This window comes from Dama dama, chromosome 13 (genome assembly GCF_033118175.1).
Source record: "Dama dama isolate Ldn47 chromosome 13, ASM3311817v1, whole genome shotgun sequence".
Classification (NCBI taxonomy): domain Eukaryota; kingdom Metazoa; phylum Chordata; class Mammalia; order Artiodactyla; family Cervidae; genus Dama; species Dama dama.
This window is the reverse complement of record NC_083693.1, coordinates 55,691,356-55,717,845: the sequence shown is the minus strand read 5'-3', so window position 1 is coordinate 55,717,845 and position 26,490 is coordinate 55,691,356. Positions and strand designations below refer to the sequence as shown.

Below are 26,490 nucleotides of genomic sequence, written 5' to 3'. Positions count from 1 at the left end.
GATCTTCCCAACTCAGGAATTGAGCCGAGGTCTCCTGCATTGCAGGCAGATTCTTTACCAGCTGAGCTACTAAATGTTGGCAGATATGAAATCAGGCAAATTTCAAATAAATTTTTTGGTGTTTCCATATAAAAACAAAGGTATACTAATTTTATCAAATATTGATAATGTGTACTAACATAAATTTGTCATCCCAATATATTTTTTAAAGTATGCTTAAGGCTAACTTAGGTATGGGGGCTACTTGTTGAAAACGAATTAATAAAAACCTAAATGAGGTTACTGATGATGCTAGTCCTAACTGCCACCTACTGTGATTTGGGGTGCAAAATTTTGCCTCTGTTTCCTCATCTATAACATGAGATGGTTAGGCAAGGGGAAGGCCAAGGTCTCTTACAGCTCTTACATATGTGCTTCTGTCACACATATCACCAGCGAGACCTCAAATGGGGCTTAGGTCTTATATTCTTCGGTATAATACCTTGGGTCATTGTCTGGATTATGTGGCAAGGAACAAGTCCAAGTAAGGGGTGGGGGTAGGCCAGGTCAGGATTGACCTGACCACTGAGGAATGAATGGCAGACAATGCAGGACACGGGGATGGTGGGGAAAGTCAGTCCCAGATACCCACACTGGAAGGAAATGTGGAGCAGAAGACAAACATACTATCCCAAATGCAGAGCTACTGACCACAGCACTGCAAGTGACATTGGAAAGGTCTAACATGGGATGATGGCACATTCTAGCGTGGGGATGGGAGCAACCAGTGACACAGAGTACAAATACAGGTAGTAGCTGGTGAGAGCTTTCCATAATTAAGCAATTAATACCAGAAAAGTCCCCTCAGTGCGCAAGGCGCCAGCTTTGGCCCAGGACTCAGAAACAGAACTTCAGTTCCTAAGAAGGAACAAATGATACAAGATAAAATCCCCACCCTAATAAGCATAAACCCTGCTTTCGAAATTGGGTTATAACAGACCAAATACAAAGCATCAAGGGTGAGTAAAATATGACCCTTCCTAGTTTATATCAGGATTGGTTCTGAAAACAAGATGAGAATCAGTATTTGGAATTGAAACATAGAAAAAAAATAAGAGGGATTTTTATAAGTTCACAAAACAGTGAACTTATATATACATATATATGTGTGTGTGTATGAATATATACATCAATAATTCCCTGGTGGTCCAGTGGTTAAGACTCTGTAATCCCAATGCAGGGGGCACAGGTTCGATCCTGGACCAGGGGAACTAAGAAGAAACTAACACAACATTGTAAGTCAACAATACTCCAAAGAAAATTAATTTTAAAAAACAGTGTGATATAATGGAAACCACATTTAGGATCAGAGAGACTTGGGTCTGAGTCCCACCTTTCACCAGCTCTATAAATATGAACTGGTCAATCTCTGAACCTCCTTTTCTCCGTCTGGGAAACAGAATGATTTCATCTACTGCATAGAGTGGTTGTTAATAATAAATTATGCAATAAATGCATAAATGCATAATTTATCTAGACTTTCTACTAGATAAAATTCTGTTTTCCATTTCAGATATTGCTACCCTACTCAAGATGGGGGGGCCAGATAAAATCTTCCTAATGGAAGTACATTTTATATAGTTGATTTGTACGCTGTAAGTAGTAAAGATAATAAGTCAAAATAATTACTTATATGTCTGTCCTTCGGTTTTAAAATAAAAATCCTCTAAGGATTATAAATGTCAAGATAACATCTTTAATGTCTTTTCTGTAAAATGTATGTATAAGTAATATACGTGCATGCACAGAAAAAAAGTCAAGAGTAATCTTTCCACATAGAAAACTCAATAGGAAAAGGTTGGCTTCTAGTACCATAGTTTCAACAATCACAAATGAAAACCATAGAGGCAAAATTTTCCAATCCTGTCCTCTCCCACCTCCAACACCTTTCAAGAATACTACCAAGTGTATCTGATATGACAATAAATGAATATGGGATGATCCAGCCTACTATAAGAAAATTAATTTCTGATTGGCTTAACAAATATTCAATACTATGCAATCTATAAGGGAAATAACTTAGAAAAAATTAAAAAGTAAAGGACAAATATATTCCCTTATAGCTCATCTGGTAAAGGATCCGCCTACAATGCAGGAGACCTGGGTTTGATCCCTGGGTTGGGAAGATCCCCTGGAGAAGGGAACGCCTACCCACTCCAGTATTCTGGCCTGGAGAAGTCCATGGACTGTATAGTCCATGGGGTCCCAAAAAGTTGGACACGACTGAGCGACTTTCACTTTCATTTATCATATAAATAAAGCAAAAATAAGACAAAGTATAATTTCACTTTTTATCAATTTAGTGTAAAATATAAAAGGAAAATAGAAGGATCACAGTTAACAGTTTCCTGAATCTTCTTCCATGCTAAAAATCTGTTTGTGTATAATCACACATCTGTTTATATACTTGGTTCTAACTCCTCTCAGTACGCAGAGCGCTAACTTATTCTTTGCCACAATTCTAATACAGCCCATCATTGGATGCACTATAAAAAGTCTTCCATTGATGGACACTTAGGTTGTTTCCAGCTTTTGGTTATTATAAGGACAATTACAGTCTTTAATCATTTATCTTAGTTAATAATAGTTATCAGCATATAGATCATATGTAAAGCCATGGTCCTGAATAAGATCACCTTGAGAGTACAGGCAGAAGAGAAAGTAGATCCAAGGATAAGCTTTGGGTACTCCAATGCTTTGAAATCAAGAGAGGAGGAGATACCAGCATGGGAGACTAAGAAGACACAGCAAAGGAGGCAGGAACCAAGAGAGACTGCAGTCCTGAAGGCCAAGCGATAATGTGTTGTAAGGAATAGCACGTGCTCAACTGTGCTAGGTGCTACTGAGAAGTCATGATGAGGACTGTGCTATCTTAAAGCAAATCTGATCATGTCATTTCCCCTCAAATAATCCTATCAGTGGCTTCTCAATACACTGTGAATAAGAATCTCTCCCCCAAGTCCCCACACACATGCTCTCACAGACACACAGACAGCATCTGTAAGTCCTACATAATCTTGACCCTGTGTCCTCTCCAGAATCAATGGCATCACTGCTCCTGCTACCCTCTACTGATGGACATCTTTCTAATTCTCAAATGGGTTCCAACTGTCCACAGCACAGACTCTCAAACCTCAGCTTGCATACACATCATCTGTATTTTTAACAAGCTTCCAGGTGATGGTGATGCTGCTAATCTGTGAACTATACTTTGGAGTAGCAAGAAACTAAAAAATTTCTTTCCCCTCTTCCGAGCTATCTTCTGTTCATTCCTAGATTTCAATTTAAGTATCATTTCCTCAATCTTCCCCAGATAAATTGAAAACCTGCTTCTATACACTGCCCATCTGCATATTAACTGTCAAACTCACAATAATTAATTCACCACCTTTCTTCTCTGCTAATCTCCAACTTCCCTGTGGGCAGAGATTGTTTCTTGTGTTCACAGATTCTTAACTGTGTCAGTCACTCAGTTGTGTCCAACTGTTTGCAACCCCATAGGTTGTAGCCTTCCAGGCTCCTCTGTCCATGGCATTCTCCAGCCAAGAATACTGGAGTAGGTAGCCATTCCCTTCTCCAGGGGATCTTCCTGACCCAGGGATCGAACCTGGGTCTCCTGCACTGCGGGCAGGTTCTTTCCCATCTGAGCTACCAGGGAAGCTCCTCACAGATGCTTATTTAGTGCCTAACTCAAAGCCTGCCACACAGTAAGCACACAAAAGTTTTTTAAAACTGATCAATTTAAATGACTATTCAGACCTGTATTTCATGACATAGAAACATAATTATGGCATAATAAGCTTTAAAAATCAGGTTACAAAACATTATTTACATAGCATTACCTAAGTTTTGCTCCATATGATTTATTTGCAAACGACAAAGTCCAGAATCATATACTTAAGAAAAGTATTATCTCTGGATGGCAAAATCTTGAGTAATTGTTGTCCTTTTGTGTATTTTCTTGCATATTTGTATTTTTATTCTTATTTTATAGCAAAATAACAAATGAAATTAAACTTTGATTTCTGACATTTAACCTCTGCTTTTCCAATTTTTGTTGTGGGAGTCATGACTGCTATTTTAATGTATAGAACTAACCATCTACACATGTTTTTCTAAAATATGACTAGAAATTTCCCTTGTAATTTGAAGTTCAGTTGGGGGCTAACCACCAGAAGCTGGCTATGAGGGGTACCTGACTTGAGAGGGTCAGTCAATGTTTATTGACAGCATTTTTGCCACCCATTCTCTCTTTCTTGATGGTGGGTCAACAAAATACACATGCAATTTTACACAGAAAGCTCACTAAAATAGAATGTAAGTCTATAAACAAATTTGATGACACATTGCAATGTAAGGTATGAAAAGTTGGCATTTCAAATTAGTGAGAAAAAGAGGATTTACTGAATAAATAAATTTATTGTGCAATTAATTAGTCATTTGGGAAGGAAACAATAATGCTTAATCTTATAAAATTAAAGATGGATCAAAGATTAAATGTTTTTTAAAGAAAGCAATAAAATTACTTCATGAAAATATGAAAAATATATTTAAGTGTAGCAAAGCCCTTTCTAAGAATGACAGCAAGACTAGAAACACATAAAGGAAACTATTGCCAGTTTTCACTGCTTCTGTATTAGTGTAAAACTTCCGTATGGCATAAAACAGCATAAACAAAACTGAAGGCAAACAACAAAATTTTTTAAGGTCTTCATTAATATGACAAACAGTTAAAATCTTTAATATAGAAAGATCACTTATAAATCAATAAGAAAAAGATGAATGATAACAGAAGACAAATTGGTAATTCTCAAAAGGATAAAAACAAATAACCAAGAGACATCTAAAAATATGCTCAATCTTATTAGAAATGAATAAAACAAATAAAGAGATTTTTTCTACATCAAATTAGGAAAAAAAAATCATGAAAACTGACAATTAATAGTTTGGTCAGGTTGAAAGGAAATGAACAATGTCATAAATTGTTGGTAGGGATATAAGATGGTATAACTTTTCCAGAGAGAATTTCAGCAATATGCATCAAAATTTTTAAGCCAAAAAATGTAATAAGTAATTCCATACCAAGGAATTTTCTTAAGCTACAGATTGGTTAAGTTACCAAATATTATGGAATAATTTAAACGTTCACACACAACCTTGAGTGAAAAATATCAGTCTATAGAATGCCATCTATGGTTTAAATACATGTATACACAGAAATGTTCACAAGGCTTTTCACCTAAATTCCACGCTATTCACTAAAATTCAATGCTAAGAATCTAATTCTTAGATGTCTATAAACTTCTCTTTATAATACAGAAACTTTAAATGCAAAAATATGATCAATATGGAATATTTTTATAGTTCTCATCAAAATTGTTATTTAACAAAATAAACATAAGTTTGAACAGTAGATTGCTATTTTAACTAAACTTATGTAACCACACTATCCCATTAAAGTATCCTTGGTATTTCCCACAAATGACAATTACAATGTGCAAAATTAAGAAAGCATTAAACTGTATAACCACAAGTGTTATGCTTTGTGGTTAACTGCTCCCTGCACAGAAAAACCAAAAAGCCACCAAGTGAAAAGGTATTCATTTTGTGTTCACAATTACCTTTCTTGAGACAACTTATTAGTGCAGAAAAAAATATACATTTCTCTGAACTTGTAGGCTCAGCAGGCAGATATATTTTGAAAAGGTTAAGCTATGTTTAGCAAGATAATCCTCAAGAAATGGATGCCAGAGAATTAAATATTCACTACTTAAATTAACTTCTTATTTGGTACTTAGGAACAAATTGCCAAGAATTATCATCATCAAATACAACATTTATTGACTCTCTGGGAAAAAGAAAGTGAGATCTACTTGAGGAAAAAAAAATTTAGAATTGGAAAGAAATCAGTATTTTAACACTTTGCATGAATAATATAAGCTGTGAGTCCTCAAAAAAGGATGCTTAGCTTGCAGAGTGCCAATGGAAATGATTCAATATAGTTGTCTCATATCCACTAGACTATGTTTATGTCTTTATGTCCACTCTGTTTTAGGCTTTTAAATAAAAGACATTTCAAAGAAGTTATATGGAACTGCTATTATCTATCAGAGAAACTGGAGCAATTTTGAAATTTCCAAAATCTTCACATAAAATCTTATTCATAAAATTATGAATAATACATAAATCCTTTTTTAAAAAATCTTTTTGCCTAGACAGAAAACAAACATGAGAATGACCTTCCTTGGGGTATTCATATTGAATGGCACTGTGATTACTAAACGCAGGGAAATCAGATGACTTTAAATCTTAAAAGAAGGCAGTAAAGTGTTACAATCTTGACTAAAAGTAAAGTTTGAGGGAACTGAACATAGAGGGGTAGAATGGGTAGCAGAGGGAGGCTCAAAAGGGAGGAGATATACTTGTAATTATGACTGATTCATGTTGATGTACAGCAGAGATCATCACAAAACTGTAAAGCAATTATCCTCCAATAAAAAAATTAATGCAAAAAAATGCATTACAGATGAGTTTTCAGGATTCCTACCAGCTCTTTTGAAAGACAAGAGACTTTAGAGTATGCATTCTCTGTATGCAGGTGATATCATCCTCAAGGGAGTGAAAATTAGTGGCTAAGGAGGGCAGGGGATGATAAAAGTTTACTCCTTCTATGTATAAAGTACAGATATACACACAGTATCATAAACAGATATACGATATATCTATAGCATTATAATTTAATGAGGAGGGAAATTAGCGTGGGGAGAAGTTTTAAAAGCCTTCTTAAGGGGGTGACAATGAAAAAGCATTTTTGAGAAAAATTAGGTTAAACAAATCTGAATTCTAATCATTATCTAGAGGTAAGTGAAAGTGAAGTCGCTCAGTCGTGTTCGACTCTTTGCAACCCCATGGACACCAGGCTCCTCCGTCCATGGGATTTTCTAGGCAAGAGTACTAGAGTGGGTTGCCATTTTCTTCTCCAGGGAATCTTCCCGACCCAGGGATCGAACCCAAGTCTCCCGCATTGTAGACAGAGGCTTTACCATCTGAGCCACCAGGGAAGTACATCTAGAGGTAAGTTACCTGATATTATAAAGCCTAAGTTTCTTCATGAATAAAATGGAAATTATGACTTCTTCTTATGATTGAAGATTTAAACAGGAAAAATGCAAAGCACAGAGCATAGTACAAGGAATATAGTTCATGTTGAGTAAATGTTAGCCCCCTTCCCTTTTCTTTTCCCATTTGAGGATGCTATAAGTTATATACTCACCATAAAAGAATACTCATGTTCCAAAGGAAAGGGAGACACAAGGAGAAACGGGAAAAGTTCCAGAAGATATGACTTTTTACATGATCCCTGAACCCAAGCATGCCCAATGATAAGGAAATCTAAAAACTGCCTTCAGCTCTCAAATCTGCGATGTTCTTAGTTGTATAAGCCAGGCAAAGTTGCTTGGTTCTTACGAGCTTCAATTCCTACATCTGGACTCCACCAGGTTGTTACAAAGAACAAATGAGGCCATGCACGTGACACTCTTTGGAAACTATAAACCATTAAATGAAATTTACCTTCTGGTTCACGTCAATAATAGCAGGAGATGAAGACACTGACCTAGACTGTGTACGTACGGGGAAGGAACAGAAAGGACCAAAACTGAACTGCTCCTTCCTAGCGCCCAAGAACAAAAGCAGGTCTTCAGAATCTAAGCCTCAAAGGCAGAAATTATTCAGCTAAATTCTTTTAAATCTAGTTTAAGACAAAATTAACAGTGAAATTCTCACCTATCTCTTTGCTCTTTGTCTGTATAGCGATCATCTAACAAAGAGGTTCCGAATACTCCAAGCACAGTATTGTGGCCTTTCTTGTCGGCTGTATGATACACTCGAGAGGCCACGCGCAAGTCAATGGGCAGCTCTTTGGCTGGGATGGCGGTGCACAGGTTGTGAAGGGTCCAAGTGGAGTAGTCTTCTGGAATTCTGCCACAGAGATAAGAAAGTGGGCCTTTTTTTTTTTTTATCATTTTCTGCTTTTTTAGATACAAAATATACTTACACTGTCAGTTTAGTTCAGGCTCTACAAAAGATGTCAACACGTGGGAGATCACATTTAAAACTATTACAGTGGTTTATAAAAAATTTACTATTACAACCTCAGGCCATTGACCAGATCTTCAGTCACATATATCCAACTGCCTGCCAAAGATCTCAACCTGTATTTTCTACAGATATCTCAGAATCAACAGGTCTGAAAGCAAACTCATTATTATTATCCCACTTCCACCCAAATCTCTTCTCTCCTGAATTCTGCAACTCACTCAGTGACACCATAACCTTTAGCCATCATACATTAATTCATTGCTACTCTGCTCAAATTCTTACATCGCTGAAGAAGTTCAACACAGTACATTATCCATTAACTAGCATCAGTGGAAATCTAGGTCTCTCTAAGTTAACAAAGCATCTTCTTTCCCACTATGCAGTTAATAGAACTTGCTTCTCTCTTGCCTTTCCAAAACAGAAAAGAGGCCATGAAGATCGAATTTCTTAATACCCACTCTCACTTGCCATGCCATTCAATCAACAAATCCTCTTTGACCACCTATTACGTACCAGACATTGTACTAGGCAATCTATACACATCATCTCTAACTTCTATAATGAAACTATGTGGGAGGTATTATTATTATTATTAGCCTTATTTTGCAGCAGGCTTGTTTTGGATAGGTCGCAAAATTAGTCAGTGGTCACTGGATCTAAACATAGTGTTGCTAACTATGAGTCAAATTTCTTTCCTATTAACGCCTATTAATGACCTCTGAGGAGAAAATGGCCAATAGCCAGTACTACTCCATCCTCACCTCCTACTAACGTTATACTCTTACATTACCCAAACGATGGCCTTTTCATCAAATCGGATGAACTTTAGATCTTTAGATTATGGACCTCCAAGCCACAGCTGGCAATACTGATGACCCTTCTTCCTCCATGAGCTTTGTTAAGCCTGCACCATCCCAGCTCTCCATCTACCTTTCAAATTCATTGTAACTTGACTTAGTCACTGGCTTTTCTTTCACCATCTTCTGAACTAGGTATGGCTTCCAAAGTTGAACTACTCTTTTTGCACTGGAAAAATCACCTTCAGTGTTTCAACTCTTCCCTCTGTGCTGAAAGTTCCCAAGTCCCATCTCTGCTATCACTCTCTCACCTAAATTCCTCATCTTCAACATACAAAGCACTGGAGCCATCTTTGTCTCCTCTGCCCTTCACCTGCTCAGCGAACGAAAAACTGAGCTTCTCCCTTGGACAGAGCTCTTCAAGTGTGCTCCTTCACCCCCTTACTTCCACCACACTCCAGCCCAAGCCCTCATCACCTCCACTGCAGAGCAAAGTCTGCCACTTGGATTCAGCACTGCACACTCTGTCTCCTCCCCCTTCTATGCATGCTTGCATGCATGCTCAGTTGCCCAGTCATATCTGACTCTTTGGGACCCCACAGACTACAGCCCGCCAAGTTCCTCTGTCCATGGAATTTTCCAGGCAAGAATATTGGAGTGGGTTGCCATTTGCTATTCCACCCCCTTCCAAACATCCTGCAAAATTCTAGCACACTGATCTTTAAGTACTCCTCTCCCCAATACAATGGTTTTTTTGTTGCTTGCTGCATACCTCCAATTTCCTCTCTCTAAGTTTCAAGGCTCCTAACATCTGGCCCTACTTTCAGCATAGTGGTTAAGAATGCCTCTGTTCAAATCTGTTTCAAGTTATCACTTGGCAATAAGCAAATCAATTAATTTCATTATACCTCAGTAAGTTGAGAATAATATTCAGTAAACTGAGAATTACAACATTAGTGCATTCTGAGTAAAGTTGCCTTAAGAAAGAAAGGAATGAATGCATTTAAAGCATATGTGCCATCTCCTAACAAACACATGAAAAGATGCCCAACATCACTCATTATCAGAGAAATGCAAATCAAAACCACAATGAGGTACCATTACATACCACTCAGAATGGCTGCTATCCAAAAGTCTACAAGCAATAAATGCTGGAGAGGGTGTGGAGAAAAGGGAATCTTCTTACACCATTGGTAGGAATGCAAACTAATACAGCCACTATGGAGAACAGTGTGGAGATTCCTTAAAAAACTGGAAATAGAACTGCCATATGAGCCAGCAATCCCACTTCTGGGCATACACACTGAGGAAACCAGATCTGAAAGAGACACGTGCACCCCAATGTTCATCGCAGCACTGTTTATAATAGCCAGGACATGGAAGCAACCTAGATGCCCATCAGCAGACGAATGGATAAGGAAGCTGTGGTACACATACACCATGGAATATTACTCAGCCATTAAAAAGAATTCATTTGAATCAGTTCTAATGAGATGGATGAAACTGGAGCCCATTATACAGAGTGAAGTAAGCCAGAAAGATAAACACCAATACAGTATACTAACACATATATATGGAATTTAAAAAGATGGTAGTGATAACTCTATATGCAAAACAGAAAAAGAGACACAGATGTACAGAACAGACTTTTAGACTCTATGGGAGAAGGTGAGGGTAGGATGTTCAGAGAGAACAGCATTGAAACAAGTATACTATCAAGGGTGAAACAGATCACCAGTCCAGGTTGGATGCATGAGACAAGTGCTCAGGGCTGGTGCACTGGGAAGACCCAGAGGGATGGGATGGAGAGGGAGGTGGGAGGGGGGATCAGGATGGAGAACACATGTAAATCCATGGCTGATTCATGTCAATGTATGGCAAAAACCACTACAATATTGTAAAGTAATTAGCCTCCAACTAATAAAAATAAATGGAAAAAAAAAGAATATAATCAATCTGAAAAAAAAAAAGCATATGTACCATCTCATATGGCAGATGCTATCTCCAGGACAATTCATAGGGCCAGAAAGACCTCTCAGTTCTTTCAGTTATGGATATATTGCCTAACTTCTTATCTGCTTTCCTGGTGTCTCAGACAGTACAGAATCTGCCTGCAACATGGGAGACCCAGGTTCAATCCCTGGGTCAGGAAGATCCCCTGGAGAAGGGAATTGCTACCCACTCCAGTATTCTTGCCTGGAGAATCCCATGGACAGAGGAGGCTGGTGGGCTATAGTCCAAGAGGTTGCAAAGAATTGGACATGACTGAGTAACCAACACTTTCACTTTTTCAAATATTCTTCAAATAATACTTCAAGGACAAACTTCTCTGCAAACTTTACTTTCTTTTTCTTTCTTACAAATACCTCTTTTTATACATTGCCCTATTCCTGTCCCACCCAATCTGACCCTTAATGTAATGGGTTAATACAGATCTATCCACTGACCATTCCATGAGTCTGGATAGTAGCATAGTATAAATAGTCAGCTGGGCCTGCATCAGAAGCCTAGTTCTAACACTTGGAAATGCTAATACAGGCCTCTCTGAAGGTCTTCTGCAAAATTAAAGCAAAAACTCTTAACCCCTACCTTATAAAAAATTGATAACAGTAACACTTCTTGGTCTCTGGAACTCTCAAGAAACGCTCGCTTATGTTTACTGCTGTTACTAATTTGCACTGCACAACACCTAACCCATTGCAAGGCATCATATGTACATTATTGAATCACTAATAGAGAGTGGTTTATGTTATTTCCAAAACAGTACAGGCCCCAACAAAAACAGGATATGAAATGTGTACATGTTTAAGTGGCAGAGGAAAAGAGAGGTAAATCTAAAGCGTTTGGAAACGTCTGGGACAAAGAAATATAACTCAGGGAGTGAAAATGGGTCTCCAGGAAGCCAAGGATCCCTAAGAAACTCAGGGTTCCTAAGAAAGGACTGGGAAAAAGAGAGAGAGAAAGGTGGGCTCTGATGTCACGCTCACCTACATCTTCATTCTCTCTGGGGCAGGTCTTGGCTAGTAGAATGTTCTTGAGATTACATTACAGATTCTTTTTTTTTTTTTTTTTTACTTAAAAAAGCATCAGAACCGATCTGAATTCCTATGTTCCCTTCATGCTTTTAATAATATAGATCTGCAAGTGAATCTCCCTTGGTTATTGAGCTAAAAAACACTATGTTTTCAAGAGATGGCTGAATTCCTAAGAAAACAAATCAATTGGGAAGCTAGCCATTGGTGAGAAAATTTAGGTAAAAAACTGATTAAGGTAAAAAACTGAAATAAGAGCAGCGAATAAAAGATTTTCCAAAATTCTCTTCTATTCATGTAAACTTTTTAAATACCAGATTTTTATTCCTCTGCATCACATTCTTAGTTCTTTATAATGGAGATTTCTAATTTCAGTTTTAATGAATTAACACAGTAATATATATATATATATATAAAGATCTACAAATATTTTTGGCATGCTCAAGAAAGGCTGTGTGTTTTTATAGCACACTCTCCTTTAACAGGACTATTTGTCTTTCTTTGAAACACTAAGACATAAAAAAGAAAAGACTCTGCCTCTGTGTGTGGCCACACTACTTTGCCTAATGCACTAAATGCAAGGTTTTTTAGGGAAAAAAAAATCAAGAAGTTTCTGCTTCATTGATAATCTGACAGTAACTATTTATTGAAGGTAAAATACTTGTTGTCTGCTGTCACTATTTGTTTTAATACATAATCTTGCTAACTAAATGAGCTTAAAGCAATGCAGATAAGCAATGGCATGTACAGGGTCACTTAAATGCCAATTTGACTCTTTCATAAACTTTGGAATTCTTTTCCTGTGAGTTTACTCTCAACTACTAAATTGTGAGTATTACCCATTTACAAAGTTCAGGCTGGCCATAAAAAGGTTGTCTTCCATGTCCTACACACCTTTCAGTGCCCTAAGCAACAACAAAAGCTAATAATTAAAGCTTCTTTAAGCCCCCCATAAAGACTTAAATGAAGAAGAACCTAGACCAAACCAACCCATAAAAACCTAGTGGAAAAATAAGGAGAAAATAAGTTTCATCAAGATGACTGGCAAAAGATAAACCATAAACCTAAATTGCATTTACACACTATTATTCAAAATTGTGGTTGTACCCCTGTGCACTAAGAAACCCTACTGAAAGTATGTGAGGGGTAGGAATGAAATATAAAATTATAGTAGAGAAAGTAAGGCCATCTAAATTTCCCAATTGACTGGCCTATGGACATTTTGTGGGGGGTTGTCTTTTATTTTATCATAACAAAATTAACCAACATAATGAGCAGTTAATCCAAATTAGGCACTTCAGTGACCAAAAAATATCAAATCTCACATTAATATTAAATACTTTTTTGTCTCTCAAAGAATTATTTTTATTCTAGCTGTTGTTTGTCATTACTAAGTACAATGATCCAAAAAAAAAAAAAAGTAGAAATAAGTGTGGACTACAATACATATATCCTACTATACTAGCTGCCACCAACTCTTCCTGTGAGAAGGTTTAAGTTGGATTTCATACGTGAATTTCTAAAACATTTAATCTTCCTTTACCAACACAGTTTCAGGTATCAGTTTACTACTGAATAATTTCTCTTCAGACAATAAAATTTGTATAGTAAGGAAGTTACTTTTTTTTAGGTAGTTTTTGATCACACATGGGTTTTGAAATCTTTTTTGGTCTCTGTGGTATAACTCCAAATTTACTTTTTCGCCTTCTCTTAACTTCTTTTCCTTTGATTTGCAACAATTCTGATGATTTCACCTTGGAAAAAACATAAAGTGAGCTGTTAAGGAAAGCTGTAACCACAAGTTAGATCTTTCTCTCATACTTGATGTTCCATGTTATTTTTCAACTCCTAATTTCTATGTATATTTTGGAATACAAATCCTAAAGGAGGTGTTGATATTTTCCTCTAAATTTTCCCCTAAATTTTATAACACGTAACTTAATTTTATACCTTCACAGCAATAAAAATATTAGTACCATAATTATTCATAAGTCTATTTGTTGCCTTAAAACTATTAAAGAAAAAATATAAGATTTTTCCCTTCATAAATCTACTCTTCTTGGTTAGTATTTTTAATAAAACTTACCTTCAGCCCCAAAGTTGGGTATGACTGGTGCTTGTAAGCACTGGCCAAAATGAACTTTACTGCTTTATAAAAGAACTATTTTGAGCAATGTTTACCAATGTATACTTCTTACAGTCATACTGTTTTCTGTTTCTACTGCTTGGGAAAAGTCAAATGCATTTCTGTCTCTTAAATAATTGCCTTTTAATCATTATAGATATTAGGAATGTTGTTTCCCTAGATTCTTCAGGAAATTCGCAGAATTCATGGCAATAGTTCATTTAAAGATATTTTTCTCTGTGGGTTGCTCTGTACTTTCTGGAGACTAGATTTCAGGAAGAAAGCAGGGAGGTTTTCCTTGAGGAAAGCAGAGAATGACTGAGTAAGTAGGAGAAGGCCAGGTCATAGGAGGTCCTTATAAATTAGGTAGAGGATTTGGGTTCGCTGCAGTCATAAGGAGAGGGCTATTGCAAGAAAATGATAATGAATAAGGGAAATTCAGAGTACAGGGTATTCCATCTCACCACCAAGTTCATGTTTGAATTTCCTCTATAGTGTCTCCACCAAAGGCCATCCATCCTGACTTGAAAATGGGGAGGGAAATGATGATGAATAGGCAAAACTCAGAGGATGGGGTATTCTATCTCACATCAAGTTCATGTCTGAATTTAATCTACAGCGTCGCCACCAAAGGCCATCCATCCTGGTTCGAACACGGTCGGCAACAGAGGACTAGGAGTCATCTTTGAAATTCTTCCAGGTGTTAGAATTTTTGTCTTTTTTTTAGCATTTTTGTTTATTATTATTATTGAGCCCACAACTTTCATCTACCAGTCTCAATTCAATCCTCGGGATCATACAGGCACAATCTGGCTCTCTTCCACGTGACAGACAAATATTTGAACACAGTGGACTCCCCTGGGCCTGCTTTCCCGCCTCCCACCCCCTCACCACCACCACCACCCCGCTGTGATAAGCATCCCCAGTCCCTCCAACTCTACCTCACATGACATTTTTTTTTAAATACTCTTCTTTGTCATCCTGAGTACTTTCTTCCAAATGATCTCCAATGTGTCAGTATCTCTCCTGGGGTTGGACTCCCAGGTCCGAACACAGTCTTAGAGGTGTGATGTGATCAGATCTGAGGGCTTTCCAGGCGGCGCTAGTGGTAAAGAACCCACCTGCCGATGCAGGAGACATAAGAGACGTGGGTTCAACTTCTGGTTGGAAAGGTTCCCCGGAGGAGGGCATGGCAAGCCACTCCGGAGAATCCCTGGAGAATCCCATGGACAGAGGAGCCTGGAGGGCTGCAGTCCATAGCGTCGCAGAAAGTGAGACACGACTGAAGTGATTTAGCACAGCACGTGCACGCGGTCAGATCCACCAGGAGGAAGATGATCTTTTAGGGTAATTGTCAATCAATGCGAATTATGACTGCACATATCTTCCTACCACAAAACTGAATCATAACTTAAAACCCTGAAACCTTTTCCACATTCGCTCTAAGTCTAGTTTGTGGAGTCAAGGAAAGAATCATACATACATTTATCCCAATTAAATTGCATCTGAGTAAGCAAATATTACCAGTCCCATTTTGGACATTATCTGCAAATCTAATCAGTAAATCTTCCATATTCTCATCCAAGTTATTTTAAAAATATGCTGAATTAGACACAACCCTATGACAGTCCTCTAGGGACTTCCATGACTAATTGTGCATCCTTTGCATAACTACTCAGAAGTCCACCTGGCAGTTCACCAAGTTCTAGTCTTGTCTACAAAACTGTCATCGGGAGGCTAAATGGACTGTTGAAATCCAAAGGATAGTAACAATAACTAACGTTATTGAGCTTTCTGATGTGCTGGGCTCTTCCCCATGATACTCTTGTGTTGACCCCCAGGTATGACACTTTTCTTGTGTTCAGTCTAGTAATTCTCAAAAAATAATAGTAATAATAATAAGGTTGTTCTTCCATGGCTTGCCTTTAGGGAACCCATGCTGGCTCCTTTTCATAAGGGTTCAAACACAATTCTTTTAATGATTCATTTAATCATTTCAGATCTTTATCCAAGACCAGTGCATACACTGCAGAAATCATAATTCTTATCCTTAAAAAAAAAAAAACAAAAAAACCTCAGGATTTGCAGTTGCTGTTTCCAGGTTCCTAGCACCTCTCCCACGACAGCAGCTCCTCAAAGCTGCTGCTGACAGAGGCACAGCAGGCTTAAACCCATCTCTCTCAGCCAACAGGATCAGATATCCAAGTTAACTCTTAAAATCTTTCTATCAATCTTGGGCTTCAGGTTTCTTTTATCAATTCTTCCTTTCTTCTTTCTAAACTAAGGATCATTCTCCTTGTCAGATTTAAGAGAAGCAAAGTACAATTTTATCAGCTTCCCTTTCTCTTTGACATAGCTCTGTTTATTTAAAACCTCAACCTTTTCCCAAAAATAAATTAAGACTGCTCTGTCATCTGTTGTCATCACTCTATTCATCCATAATGACAAGGTTATCCTTCCTTTTTTCTCTCTTTGCGCCAAAACCAACACCAAAAAAAAAAAAAAAAAAAAATACTTTCTTATTCTTTGCATTATTCACAGGCCTCAACCCATTTTGGATCTTAGCCCTCCTGATATAATTGTTATAGCCACATGCCACTTTTATGTTTATCTATGGATATGTATTTCTTCTTTCATTTTCTGTGTATTTTTAAAACTCTGAATGCAATAGACCACTCAAAATTGTTTTGTAAAAATTGGGGAGAATTTGGGGTATGCCACATCTCTGAAACTTCCTTCTATTTAGAATTTTGAGATACATGCTAGCTATATATATATATATATATATTTTTTTTTTTTTTTAACAAACTTTTGATCTTTTCCTTCCTAAAATGTTCAACGATCCTCTCACAGGTTCTTCTGTCTGTCATTTCTTCAGAGTCACTATTATCTAATTTCTTTTTGTTGGTCATGGCTCAGATCAGAGTCCTCAATCTTTACTATACCAACAAGCTTCTAAGGGTAGAAATGGTCAGTAAAGTAAGAACTGATTAAATTCTCTCCTTTTTTTTTCTTTTTTTTTTTGGCTGAATGAGACCATCTGGCGTGTAGTTGAGCAGTGCAAATCCTGCATTGTTTCTCTACCACAGCTCCAGGCTACTTCTCTGAGCAATGCAGAAGAGGTTTCCTTGTGTCCACAGTCTGGCCTGGCTGGCTGGAATACACTGTTCCTCATTCCTGTGCCAGAGATGCTGGAGACTAACTTTACGGCCTCAGATGTCCAAACGGTAAAGTTCACGGAGACTAACTGATCTTGAGATGTTATCACAAATAAAAGGAATACAAGGTGAAGATTCGGTGGGATGAGTCAGAAAACTTCCAGCTCGCTTTTCTCTGGCTACTTTCTGATGTGTCCCACAACAATAAACCATCAAAGTCTTATCAAACTTTCTCTTCTCCTCCTTTTGAAACACTTCTGGTTTCAGGTTAGAACCCTCTGAACCTGTTCTCTGAGTCTGTCTCGTCAAACCTTTCCTCCCAGTTAAGTGAGGAGCACTCTGGCCATAGTCATGTTCACCACTATGAGTCTGCGTTCTTGTACTTCACCAGGTACCTGGTAACTGTTGTTATGAATGGGCAGCACTGCAAAGAGGCAAAGAGCGAAGGTTCCAGAATTAGACCACCTCAACTCAAGTCTTACCTCTACAACTTAGCCATATGGTTGTACCTGGGAAAGCTATTTCTCTTCTCCATGACTCAGTTTTTTCAACTCTAAAAGGAGAGTCGTGTAGTAGGGTTGTTGTTAGGAGAAAAAAGATAACGTGTAAAACACTTAGCAAAGTGGCCAGAACATGGAAAACAATAAGCTCTAGTTACCTTAGGAAATGAGTGTTTTTTACCAAAAATAAATAATTTTGCACACGTTTTCAAGACATTTAATAGCAGCCACAGGAAATCAAAAGAATGAACATTATGGGACTTTTCTCAATGCAAGATTTAAATTCCCCACTGGTCATGGTGGTGAAATCATTGTCCAAAAAATCCATTTCATTCTTTGACACACTTATTAATTAACCATTTGCCCCTCATGCCACATTTTATTTCCAAAGTCCCAAATTTTCAGGTGGGAGAATGGGTAAAAAACATCACCTGTGACCACCAGCCGAAGGTTTTTCGGCAAGACATCATCATTTTCAAAGATGCCTTTTAAGTTCTCCACACCTAGAAGGTATCAGCCTAACACAGGGTAGTTATCATTGAGAAGGCTCACTCAGCCTTGGCAGGCTTCACTTCATGCATCCAGTTTGAGCTTAGGAAGACAGCAGGATGCGTGATAAAGTCAGTCACCAATCACAGCAGTAAGTCCCTTCCCCTTGACAGCAGTGGCAGATTTTCTCTGATCACCTATTACTTGTGGATTTTCCTTATTATCTATTATTGTGGGAAGATCCATATGCTAATATCATGCCAGATGACCCTAAGAAAATAGGACTTGAGAAATGAACAAAAGCCAAAAGGCAATGGTACTAATCCAGAGAGAAGGTCAACTGGAAAAGAGAAGAAAACGGTTATGGGCAATTATGTTTAGGAAGAATCTAGGCCTTGGAGACTGATTATTTTATGAAAGGCAAGAAGACAGTAAGGTCACAGAAAAATCTAAGGTTTCAGAGTTGGGTGTTTGGGGCAAAAGTTAAAGAACTGGCAATGGCCAGTTGACTCGGGTGATGCACAGTAGCAGGATCATAGTCGTTGGTGGGGAGAGAGGAACCCAGAAGCAGAGGAACTGACTAGAAGGAGTGTTTATCCAAGAATGGGTATCCATCTGAATCAGAGAAGACTGCAGGAGATAAGATCAAGATAATATGCTGCAATTCATGAAGAAGTGGCTTTTTAAAAAAATCCTAATGATAATATATCTATTCTTAAATGTGCTAAGTTACTTCAGTCATGTCCGACTCTTTGAAACCCCGTGGACTATATAGCCTGCCAGGCTCCTCTGTCTATGGGATTCTCCATGCAAGAATCCTGGAGTGGGGTGCCACCTCCTTCTCCAGGGGGTCTTCCTGACCCAGGGATAGAACCCACGTCTTTCATGTCTCCTGCACTGGCAGGCAGGTTCTTCCCCATAAGCACCACCTGGGAAGTCCAAGGCTTATTACTAATTATCTATTCTTAAATAAACTCAAATTCCTAAATAAGTCATTTATTTAAATCAAAAAATGACTCAAGGAAACACACCAAGCAAATAATAAGGCAATATACAAATGTGGTAAAATAATGAAAATTATGCATAAATAAAAGAATAAAATTATAAATAAAATAAAATAAAATTCTCACAGTAGGAAAAGACACAGGGAGTAGGAGAAACCCAAATGGAGCAAAGATTACAAAATTCACCCAGTCCTGATCCCCGGGCTATAGTTCTTGACTCTGTCAAGATGGTAACAAGACAACATTTGGTCAGTTTATGAAAGCCCCAAGGTTCCTTTGTTCCTTAAAAATCTTTCTTCTCTCCCCAGAGCTGCAATTAGGTTTGAGACTAAAAGTTTGCAAAAAACGGAAGTCCTTTTTTCCCAGATGAGCAACTTCACATGAAAGGCCGTTTTTCAGGATGAACCCTCTCACAAACCTTGGCCCAAGCTGAGCCATATCTTCACACTATACGTTCTCAACTCTCACAACCGTTTCCAGCCTAAGTAGTGCTTTACCTTTAAAGGTATCCGCTTGGTCATTTTTGAATCACCTATGGGCTGTGAGCCTTCCAAAGGTTTACTTGATTCACTTGCTGACTGAACTTCCGAAGCTTCCTGAGGTTTAAATAATGAGCTTTCTGCATCTGAGGTTCCCCATTCCAATACATCCTCTTGTTCAATCTGCAAAGTACTTGATAAAGTTTCAGGAAGCCTCTCAAGCACATTCTGTTGGGAAACATAAATGCACAAACGTGCCCTTTTTATTGGTCCTTCCAAAGTTTTAAGTTATGCACTGTTTTCTCCCTGACAACAAACTGATTATGAAAAATGCATGATTGAAATTAAGCAGAAATAATAAACTTCCTCTGAAAGACCGAGAAAGAGAAACTCACACTGGACTTAAGAAAAACGTGAAGCTTGGCAAATTATTTTCTTTGGCCCTTGTCTCAAAACATATTGCTACCCCACATGTATGATGCAACAACTCTAAGAAAATAACAAGACTCTAATCTTACCCTGATTCTTCCCCATACTCACACAGAATCAAGGCCACTGAAATATCCAACCTCTCCCCAATCTGAGGTTCTTTCATCCTAAACAATGAGATTCTTGCTAGCCAAATGCTCTTGTAGAAGCATGACTTCAGTCTCTCAGAGAAGGGCTGACCCAGAGCCCCAAGAAGACCACCCAGACACCCCAGCTCCATGCCAAGCCCTAATGAAAAATTCTTAACAAAATATCATTCCTACACCTGTTTTGTGTTTCTTAAAAACATCTCATTTACTTAATATCTATCTCACTGAGCCTCAAATAAAGTACCTCTATAGACATATTTTGGGTATTATCCAATTTTAAACCAAGATTATTGGGGATTACAAGCACTGCCTCAAATTAACAGATGATAAAACCAGTCTGATTTACACAGAATCTGAATTTTATAGAACGACTTGAAAACGCAACTGTATCTCTTTTCTTTCTGGCATACTCAATTGATGATAAGTAAGTTCAATTCAGTTCAGTCACTCAGTCGTGTCTGACTCTTTGTGGCCCCATGGACTGCAGCACACCAGGCCTCCCTGTCTGCCACCAACTCCTGGAGTCTGCTCAAACTCATGCCCATTGAGTCAGTGATGTCATCCAACCATTTCATCCTCTGTCATCCAAATAAGGGGTAAAGATGGTGAACAGTACCAAATACTCTTTAAGTTTCTTTATTATGCAAGAAAGGATAGCTAAACAAAGAAATGTACTTTTGTGAAACGTAACTTTAATCTGGAGCTCATGTTTTTACAAAGCTATTCAGTGGTACTGGAGAAAGAATAAGAGCTTTGTATCTATATAGGACTTAATTCAAATCCTGGATCTATTAACAGATGTGTAATCTCGGTCAAATTATTTAACCCTTTTTAACATCATCTTCCTCACTGGTGAAAAGGGTTAAAAAAGCCCTTCCATAAAATGGCAGGATATATACACAAAGGAAATATGTCTTATGGGCTTATACCGTCTACCTCTGACAAACTCACTCATTTTATGTTCCATAACTTTTGGAACTGTTCATCACTCCCTTTCTTTTTACTCTTTCTGCTCCTGGCTTCCTCAGCATACATTCCCAGGATCTGGCTGGGGAGATTGAACATATGAAGGTGCCACCCTTCGAAATAGAAAATGGAGAAGAAAAGCTTGAGAGGGCAATGGTCATCCCCCAACTGCAAGTGACCGGCTCAGGACTCTGCCTCACCTACCCACAAAGCCATTACTGATCTTATCACTACCCTGTGACCTGCTCTATTGTAGCTCGTATCATCCTATAGTATATCCATCTAAGTAACCATCATAACTGTCAACACATAACAGCATTAGCTCCTAAAATTTTAATCTTCACCTCAACTCCATGAAGTAGGAACTGTCCGCAACCCCATTTTATGGATGAAGAAACAGTCATAACGAAGTTAAGTAACCTGCCCAAGGCCAGATTGAGAGTAAGTCTAAGGGATAGGTAGAATGAATAGATAGAGTTCTGTTCTCTGACACACAGTAGGAACCCCAAAAATGTGTTAGGAATTAAAGGTACCATAGAGGAACTTTTTTTTTTTTTTACCATGGCTAGGTATCAACTTAAAAGATAAAGAAGTGATAAACTTAATAAAAGCTAAAGAAAAGATAAACTTAAAAGATCTAAACAAGTGGTAAGCTTCCTCTGAAAAACCCAGTGGCCAGGAGAGGTCCAGAGATTGCTTATAAATGTCAAAGCTGACAGTATGGTTCCTACAGAGTTACAAAACAGTTGATATTTTTGTTTAAACCTTTATTTTAACAATCAAGATGATGTATAAGCTAGGTATCTGAAACTAGCCTTTTTCACAGCTTCCTTCAAAATGGAATAATCTTTTCTCTTACTTTATATGAATATTCAGTGAATGGTATTATGTCAAGTGTATTCTATGAGTGAATATTTCTAATTTTCTGAACCTAAGTGATCTTGCAGTTCCAGTTTACTGTACCTGTTACGAGCTTACAGGTCTGATATCTACCTGTAAATGGTGTCACCTAAAGGCAGCTACCCTAAATGTCAGTTTTAAGCCCATAGCATATGTGGTAAGGCTTCAGAATTGATTTCTCCACATACTAGTGCCACACATGCTGGGTATTGAGACACGTGATGAGACTACAAAGGGGAAAACTGAATGATCTCAACCCAGAAGCATCTCAAACTCTAGTAGTCAACCTCTTGCAGTAACTCTAAAGTTATACGATCCATGATTTTTGTGAAAAGAGTCCGTATATTTTTTAAACATGATATATTATCCTAAAAATAATTGTGATCTGAATTTTTATGTATGCAGAATCATATTTTCAGGAACTAAAGGAGCTTGTTATCTAATGACATCATTTTATGAATCCTTTGTAAAAGACTGATCATCATGCCATTGTTTATTTCATGTAAATGTGGGTTTCTACACACAGGGAGACATTTCCCATTCACAGGGAGTATGTTCCAGATTCCTTTGAATCCCATAAGTATTTTGCCAATGATGGATGAAAAGAAAGTTCTATTTCTGAAACAAATTTCTGTCACCAAGTGTCCATATTTCTCTAGAAAATGCTCCCCTTGTCAATGCTTTTCACAATTCTTCTACCTAAATAAAGAATAAGGGGATGCTTTCTTAAAAACTAAAAACTTTTAATTTCTCCAGCTACTTTCTAGGTATAAATGTGTTCAGAGCAGAAGAGCTGTTAAAAGTCTTTTCTTTCTGAAGAGTTTTGAGCCTTAGCAGAGAACATCTATGATGGGCAAAAATGGTGAGTCAAAATAGCCAAGACTCTCCATATGGTATTAGGTTAGATGTGTTTATAGTTAAACACGCCTCTAAAATAAATCAGAGGAAAATTTTTTTAACTTTTTAGATAAAACATTAAAGCAACAGAAGCAGGCTATTACTTTAAAATAGATGAGGAGGATTTTTATTAGACACGTTACCGTTTGAGTTTCCTTCATACTTATCTGTGAGCCTTGCTCTGCTTGCATTTGAGGTGCTTTCTGCCAGTACATTTTTCCCATCAAAGAAATATCCTTGAAGGAGGAAAAGAAAACAATTAAAATAATGTCGATTTTTAAATTTTATTTATTTTTTAATTGAAGCATAATTGCTTTACAGAATTTTGTTGTTTTCTATCAAACCTCAACATGAATCAACCACAGGTATACCTATAGCCCCTCCCTTCTGAACCTCCCTCCCATCTCCCTCCCCATCTCACCCACCCCTCCACGTTGATACAGAGCCCTTGTTTGAGTTTCCTGAGACATACAGCAAATTCCCCTTGGCCATCTATTTTATATATGGTAACAGAAGTTAATAATGTCAGTTTTAAAGATCACTGAGGCATATTATTCAATGCAATAAAATGCTAGTCAGTATAATGCAGCAAGTGAGAAGACAGAACCAAAGACACGGTAAAAATATTTTATCTATCATTTCAATTTGAGACTTTTTAAATTACTGACCCCTATAGATATATCATCAGGCTTAATAAAATAATCAGGTAATATTAAATCAGATACTATAAATCACTGCTCTTAAATGGCTGCACAAGAAATTTAAAATCAAAAGTAAAATTTAACCTAACCAAGAACAAGAAGGAATATAAATATACTTTAAATGTCAATGGGTAGAACTGCTAGTGTCATTTTCATCACTAATGCTAACTGCTATGATATACCCTCAACTCAGCTGAAGTGGTAAGAAGACAGTACAACACAATGTCTAACAATGAACAGAAACGAAGAGACCCAGCTTCTGCACAAACTGCAAAGTCACACACCAGACAACAGCAGGCAAGTTATCTTATTTCCCTTTCCCTCAGTTTTATCATCCTTAAAATGGACATTCATGACTTTTTAACGCCCTTTCTCCTCTGGACTTTTAGTAATGTCAGTAGCAAAATATGAACTTTGTACTTTAAAATGCTGCTTTTCTACCTTCCCTTTGCTTTGTTAGAAAGATGCAACTGAGGTTACTGGCTTATACGTCTGCCCTCTTGTCATAAATAACTATAAAACTGGACAAAATAGAAGGACAACTCTTTTAGGGTTGGACAGCAGGCAATGCAAGACTATAATGGCTAAGAGAATGGAAACAAAAAAACGTTATGAGTTAAATCACCCCACATTTCTGCCTCACACAATTTTCAGACCACAACACAAGGAGAGAGAAATCACACAGAGCCCAGGAACCTCACTGAGTTGCAGAGACAGAAATTAGAGAAGGAAGACAAAGAGGGTAGGATTTGTAGGACACAGTATGGGGAGGAGGGAGCTGCACAGATAAACAGCTCCAGAAATCTGCAATAGAATCCTTGAGTCTTTGGCTGAATATCAATCTGCTCAGTAAAATGGTGAAACCCATGAGGCCAAACAAAGAAAAACTGCCAGGGGGAAGAAAAGCAATCACCAAAAAGATGAAGTCATAATTCCCAGACTTCACACAGTGCTTGCTCAGTCGTGTCCAACTCTTTGCAATCCCATGGACAAGCCTGCCAGGCTCCTCTGCCCATGGGATTTTACAGGCAAGAATACTGGAGTGGGTTGCCATTTCCTTCTCCAGGGGATCGCCCCAACTCAGGGATCAAACCCAGGTCTCCCACACTGCAGGCAGACTCTTTACTGTCTGAGTCACCAGGGAAAGATAGTGCTAAGCTGTGTCCGACTCTTGAGATCCCATGAACTGTAGCCTACCAGGCTCCTTTGTCCATGGGATTCTTCAGGCAAGAATACTGGAGTGGGTTGCCTCCACACAATGCTAGGAATCATCAGATCTCCCATTAGACATTCTGAATATATGGTACATTCACTGCAAACCTCAGATGGATCATACATTAGCCCTAGAGTAAAAACTTCTTTGGACATTAAAAAAATCTTAAAATAAATACTTTAAAAGATCAAGCTGATCTTCAAGTAGCTTAACTGTCTAACAGAACAAACTCCAGATCTTTTTTTTTTTTTTAATGGCAGGAATTATGGTAGATTTTATTTATTTTTTATTTATTGATTGATTGATTGATTGATTTTTATTAGTTGGAGGCCAATCACTTCACAACATTTCAGTGGGTTTTGTCATACATTGATATGAATCAGCCATGGATTTACACGAATTCCCCATCCCGATCCCCCCTCCCACCTCCCTCTCCACCCGATTCCTCTGGGTCTTCCCAGTGCACCAGGCCCGAGCACTTGTCTCATGCATCCCACCTGGGCTGGTGATCTGTTTCACCATAGATAGTATACATGCTGTTCTTTTGAAATATCCCACCCTCACATTCTCCCACAGAGTTCAAAAGTCTGTTCTGTATTTCTGTGTCTCTTTTTCTGTTTTGCATATAGGGTTATCGTTACCATCTTTCTAAATTCCATATATATGTGTTAGTATGCTGTAATGTTCTTTATCTTTCTGGCTTACTTCACTCTGTATAAGGGGCTCCAGCTTCATCCATCTCATTAGGACTGGTTCAAATGAATTCTTTTTAATGGCTGAGTAATATTCCATGGTGTATATGTACCACAGCTTCCTTATCCATTCGTCTGCTGATGGGCATCTAGGTTGCTTCCATGTCCTGGCTATTATAAACAGTGCTGCGACGAACATTGGGGTGCACGTGTCTCTTTCAGATCTGGTTTCCTCAGTGTGTATGCCCAGAAGTGGGATTGCTGGGTCATATGGCAGTTCTATTTCCAGTTTTTTAAGAAATCTCCACACTGTTTTCCATAGCGGCTGTACTAGTTTGCATTCCCACCAACAGTGTAAGAGGGTTCCCTTTTCTCCACACCCTCTCCAGCATTTATTGCTTGTAGACTTTTGGATAGCAGCCACCCTGACTGGCGTGTAATGGTACCTCATTGTGGTTTTGATTTGCATTTCTCTGATAATGAGTGATGTTGAGCATCTTTTCATGTGTTTGTTAGCCATCTGTATGTCTTCTTTGGAGAAATGTCTGTTTAGTTCTTTGGCCCATTTTTTGATTGGGTCATTTATTTTTCTGGAATTGAGCTGCAGGAGTTGCTTGTATATTTTTGAGATTAATCCTTTGTCTGTTTCTTCATTTGCTATTATTTTCTCCCAATCTGAGGGCTGTCTTTTCACCTTACTTATAGTTTCCTTTGTAGTGCAAAAGCTTTTAAGTTTCATTAGGTCCCATTTGTTTAGTTTTGCTTTTATTTCCAATATTCTGGGAGGTGGGTCATAGAGGATCTTGCTGTGGTTTATGTC

At 37.9% G+C, this 26,490-nt stretch overlaps 1 protein-coding gene across 1 annotated transcript in view; it reads right to left on the bottom strand.

The window, feature by feature from the left end:
- TTC6 (tetratricopeptide repeat domain 6) overlaps positions 1-26,490 on the bottom strand; it is a 186,000-nt gene that overhangs the window by 110,902 nt on the left and 48,608 nt on the right. Inside the window, 4 exon segments of the mRNA XM_061159674.1 lie at positions 7,825-8,019; positions 13,589-13,722; positions 19,742-19,951; positions 23,208-23,300. Of these exon segments, the coding sequence (XP_061015657.1) occupies positions 7,825-8,019; positions 13,589-13,722; positions 19,742-19,951; positions 23,208-23,300 (632 nt within the window).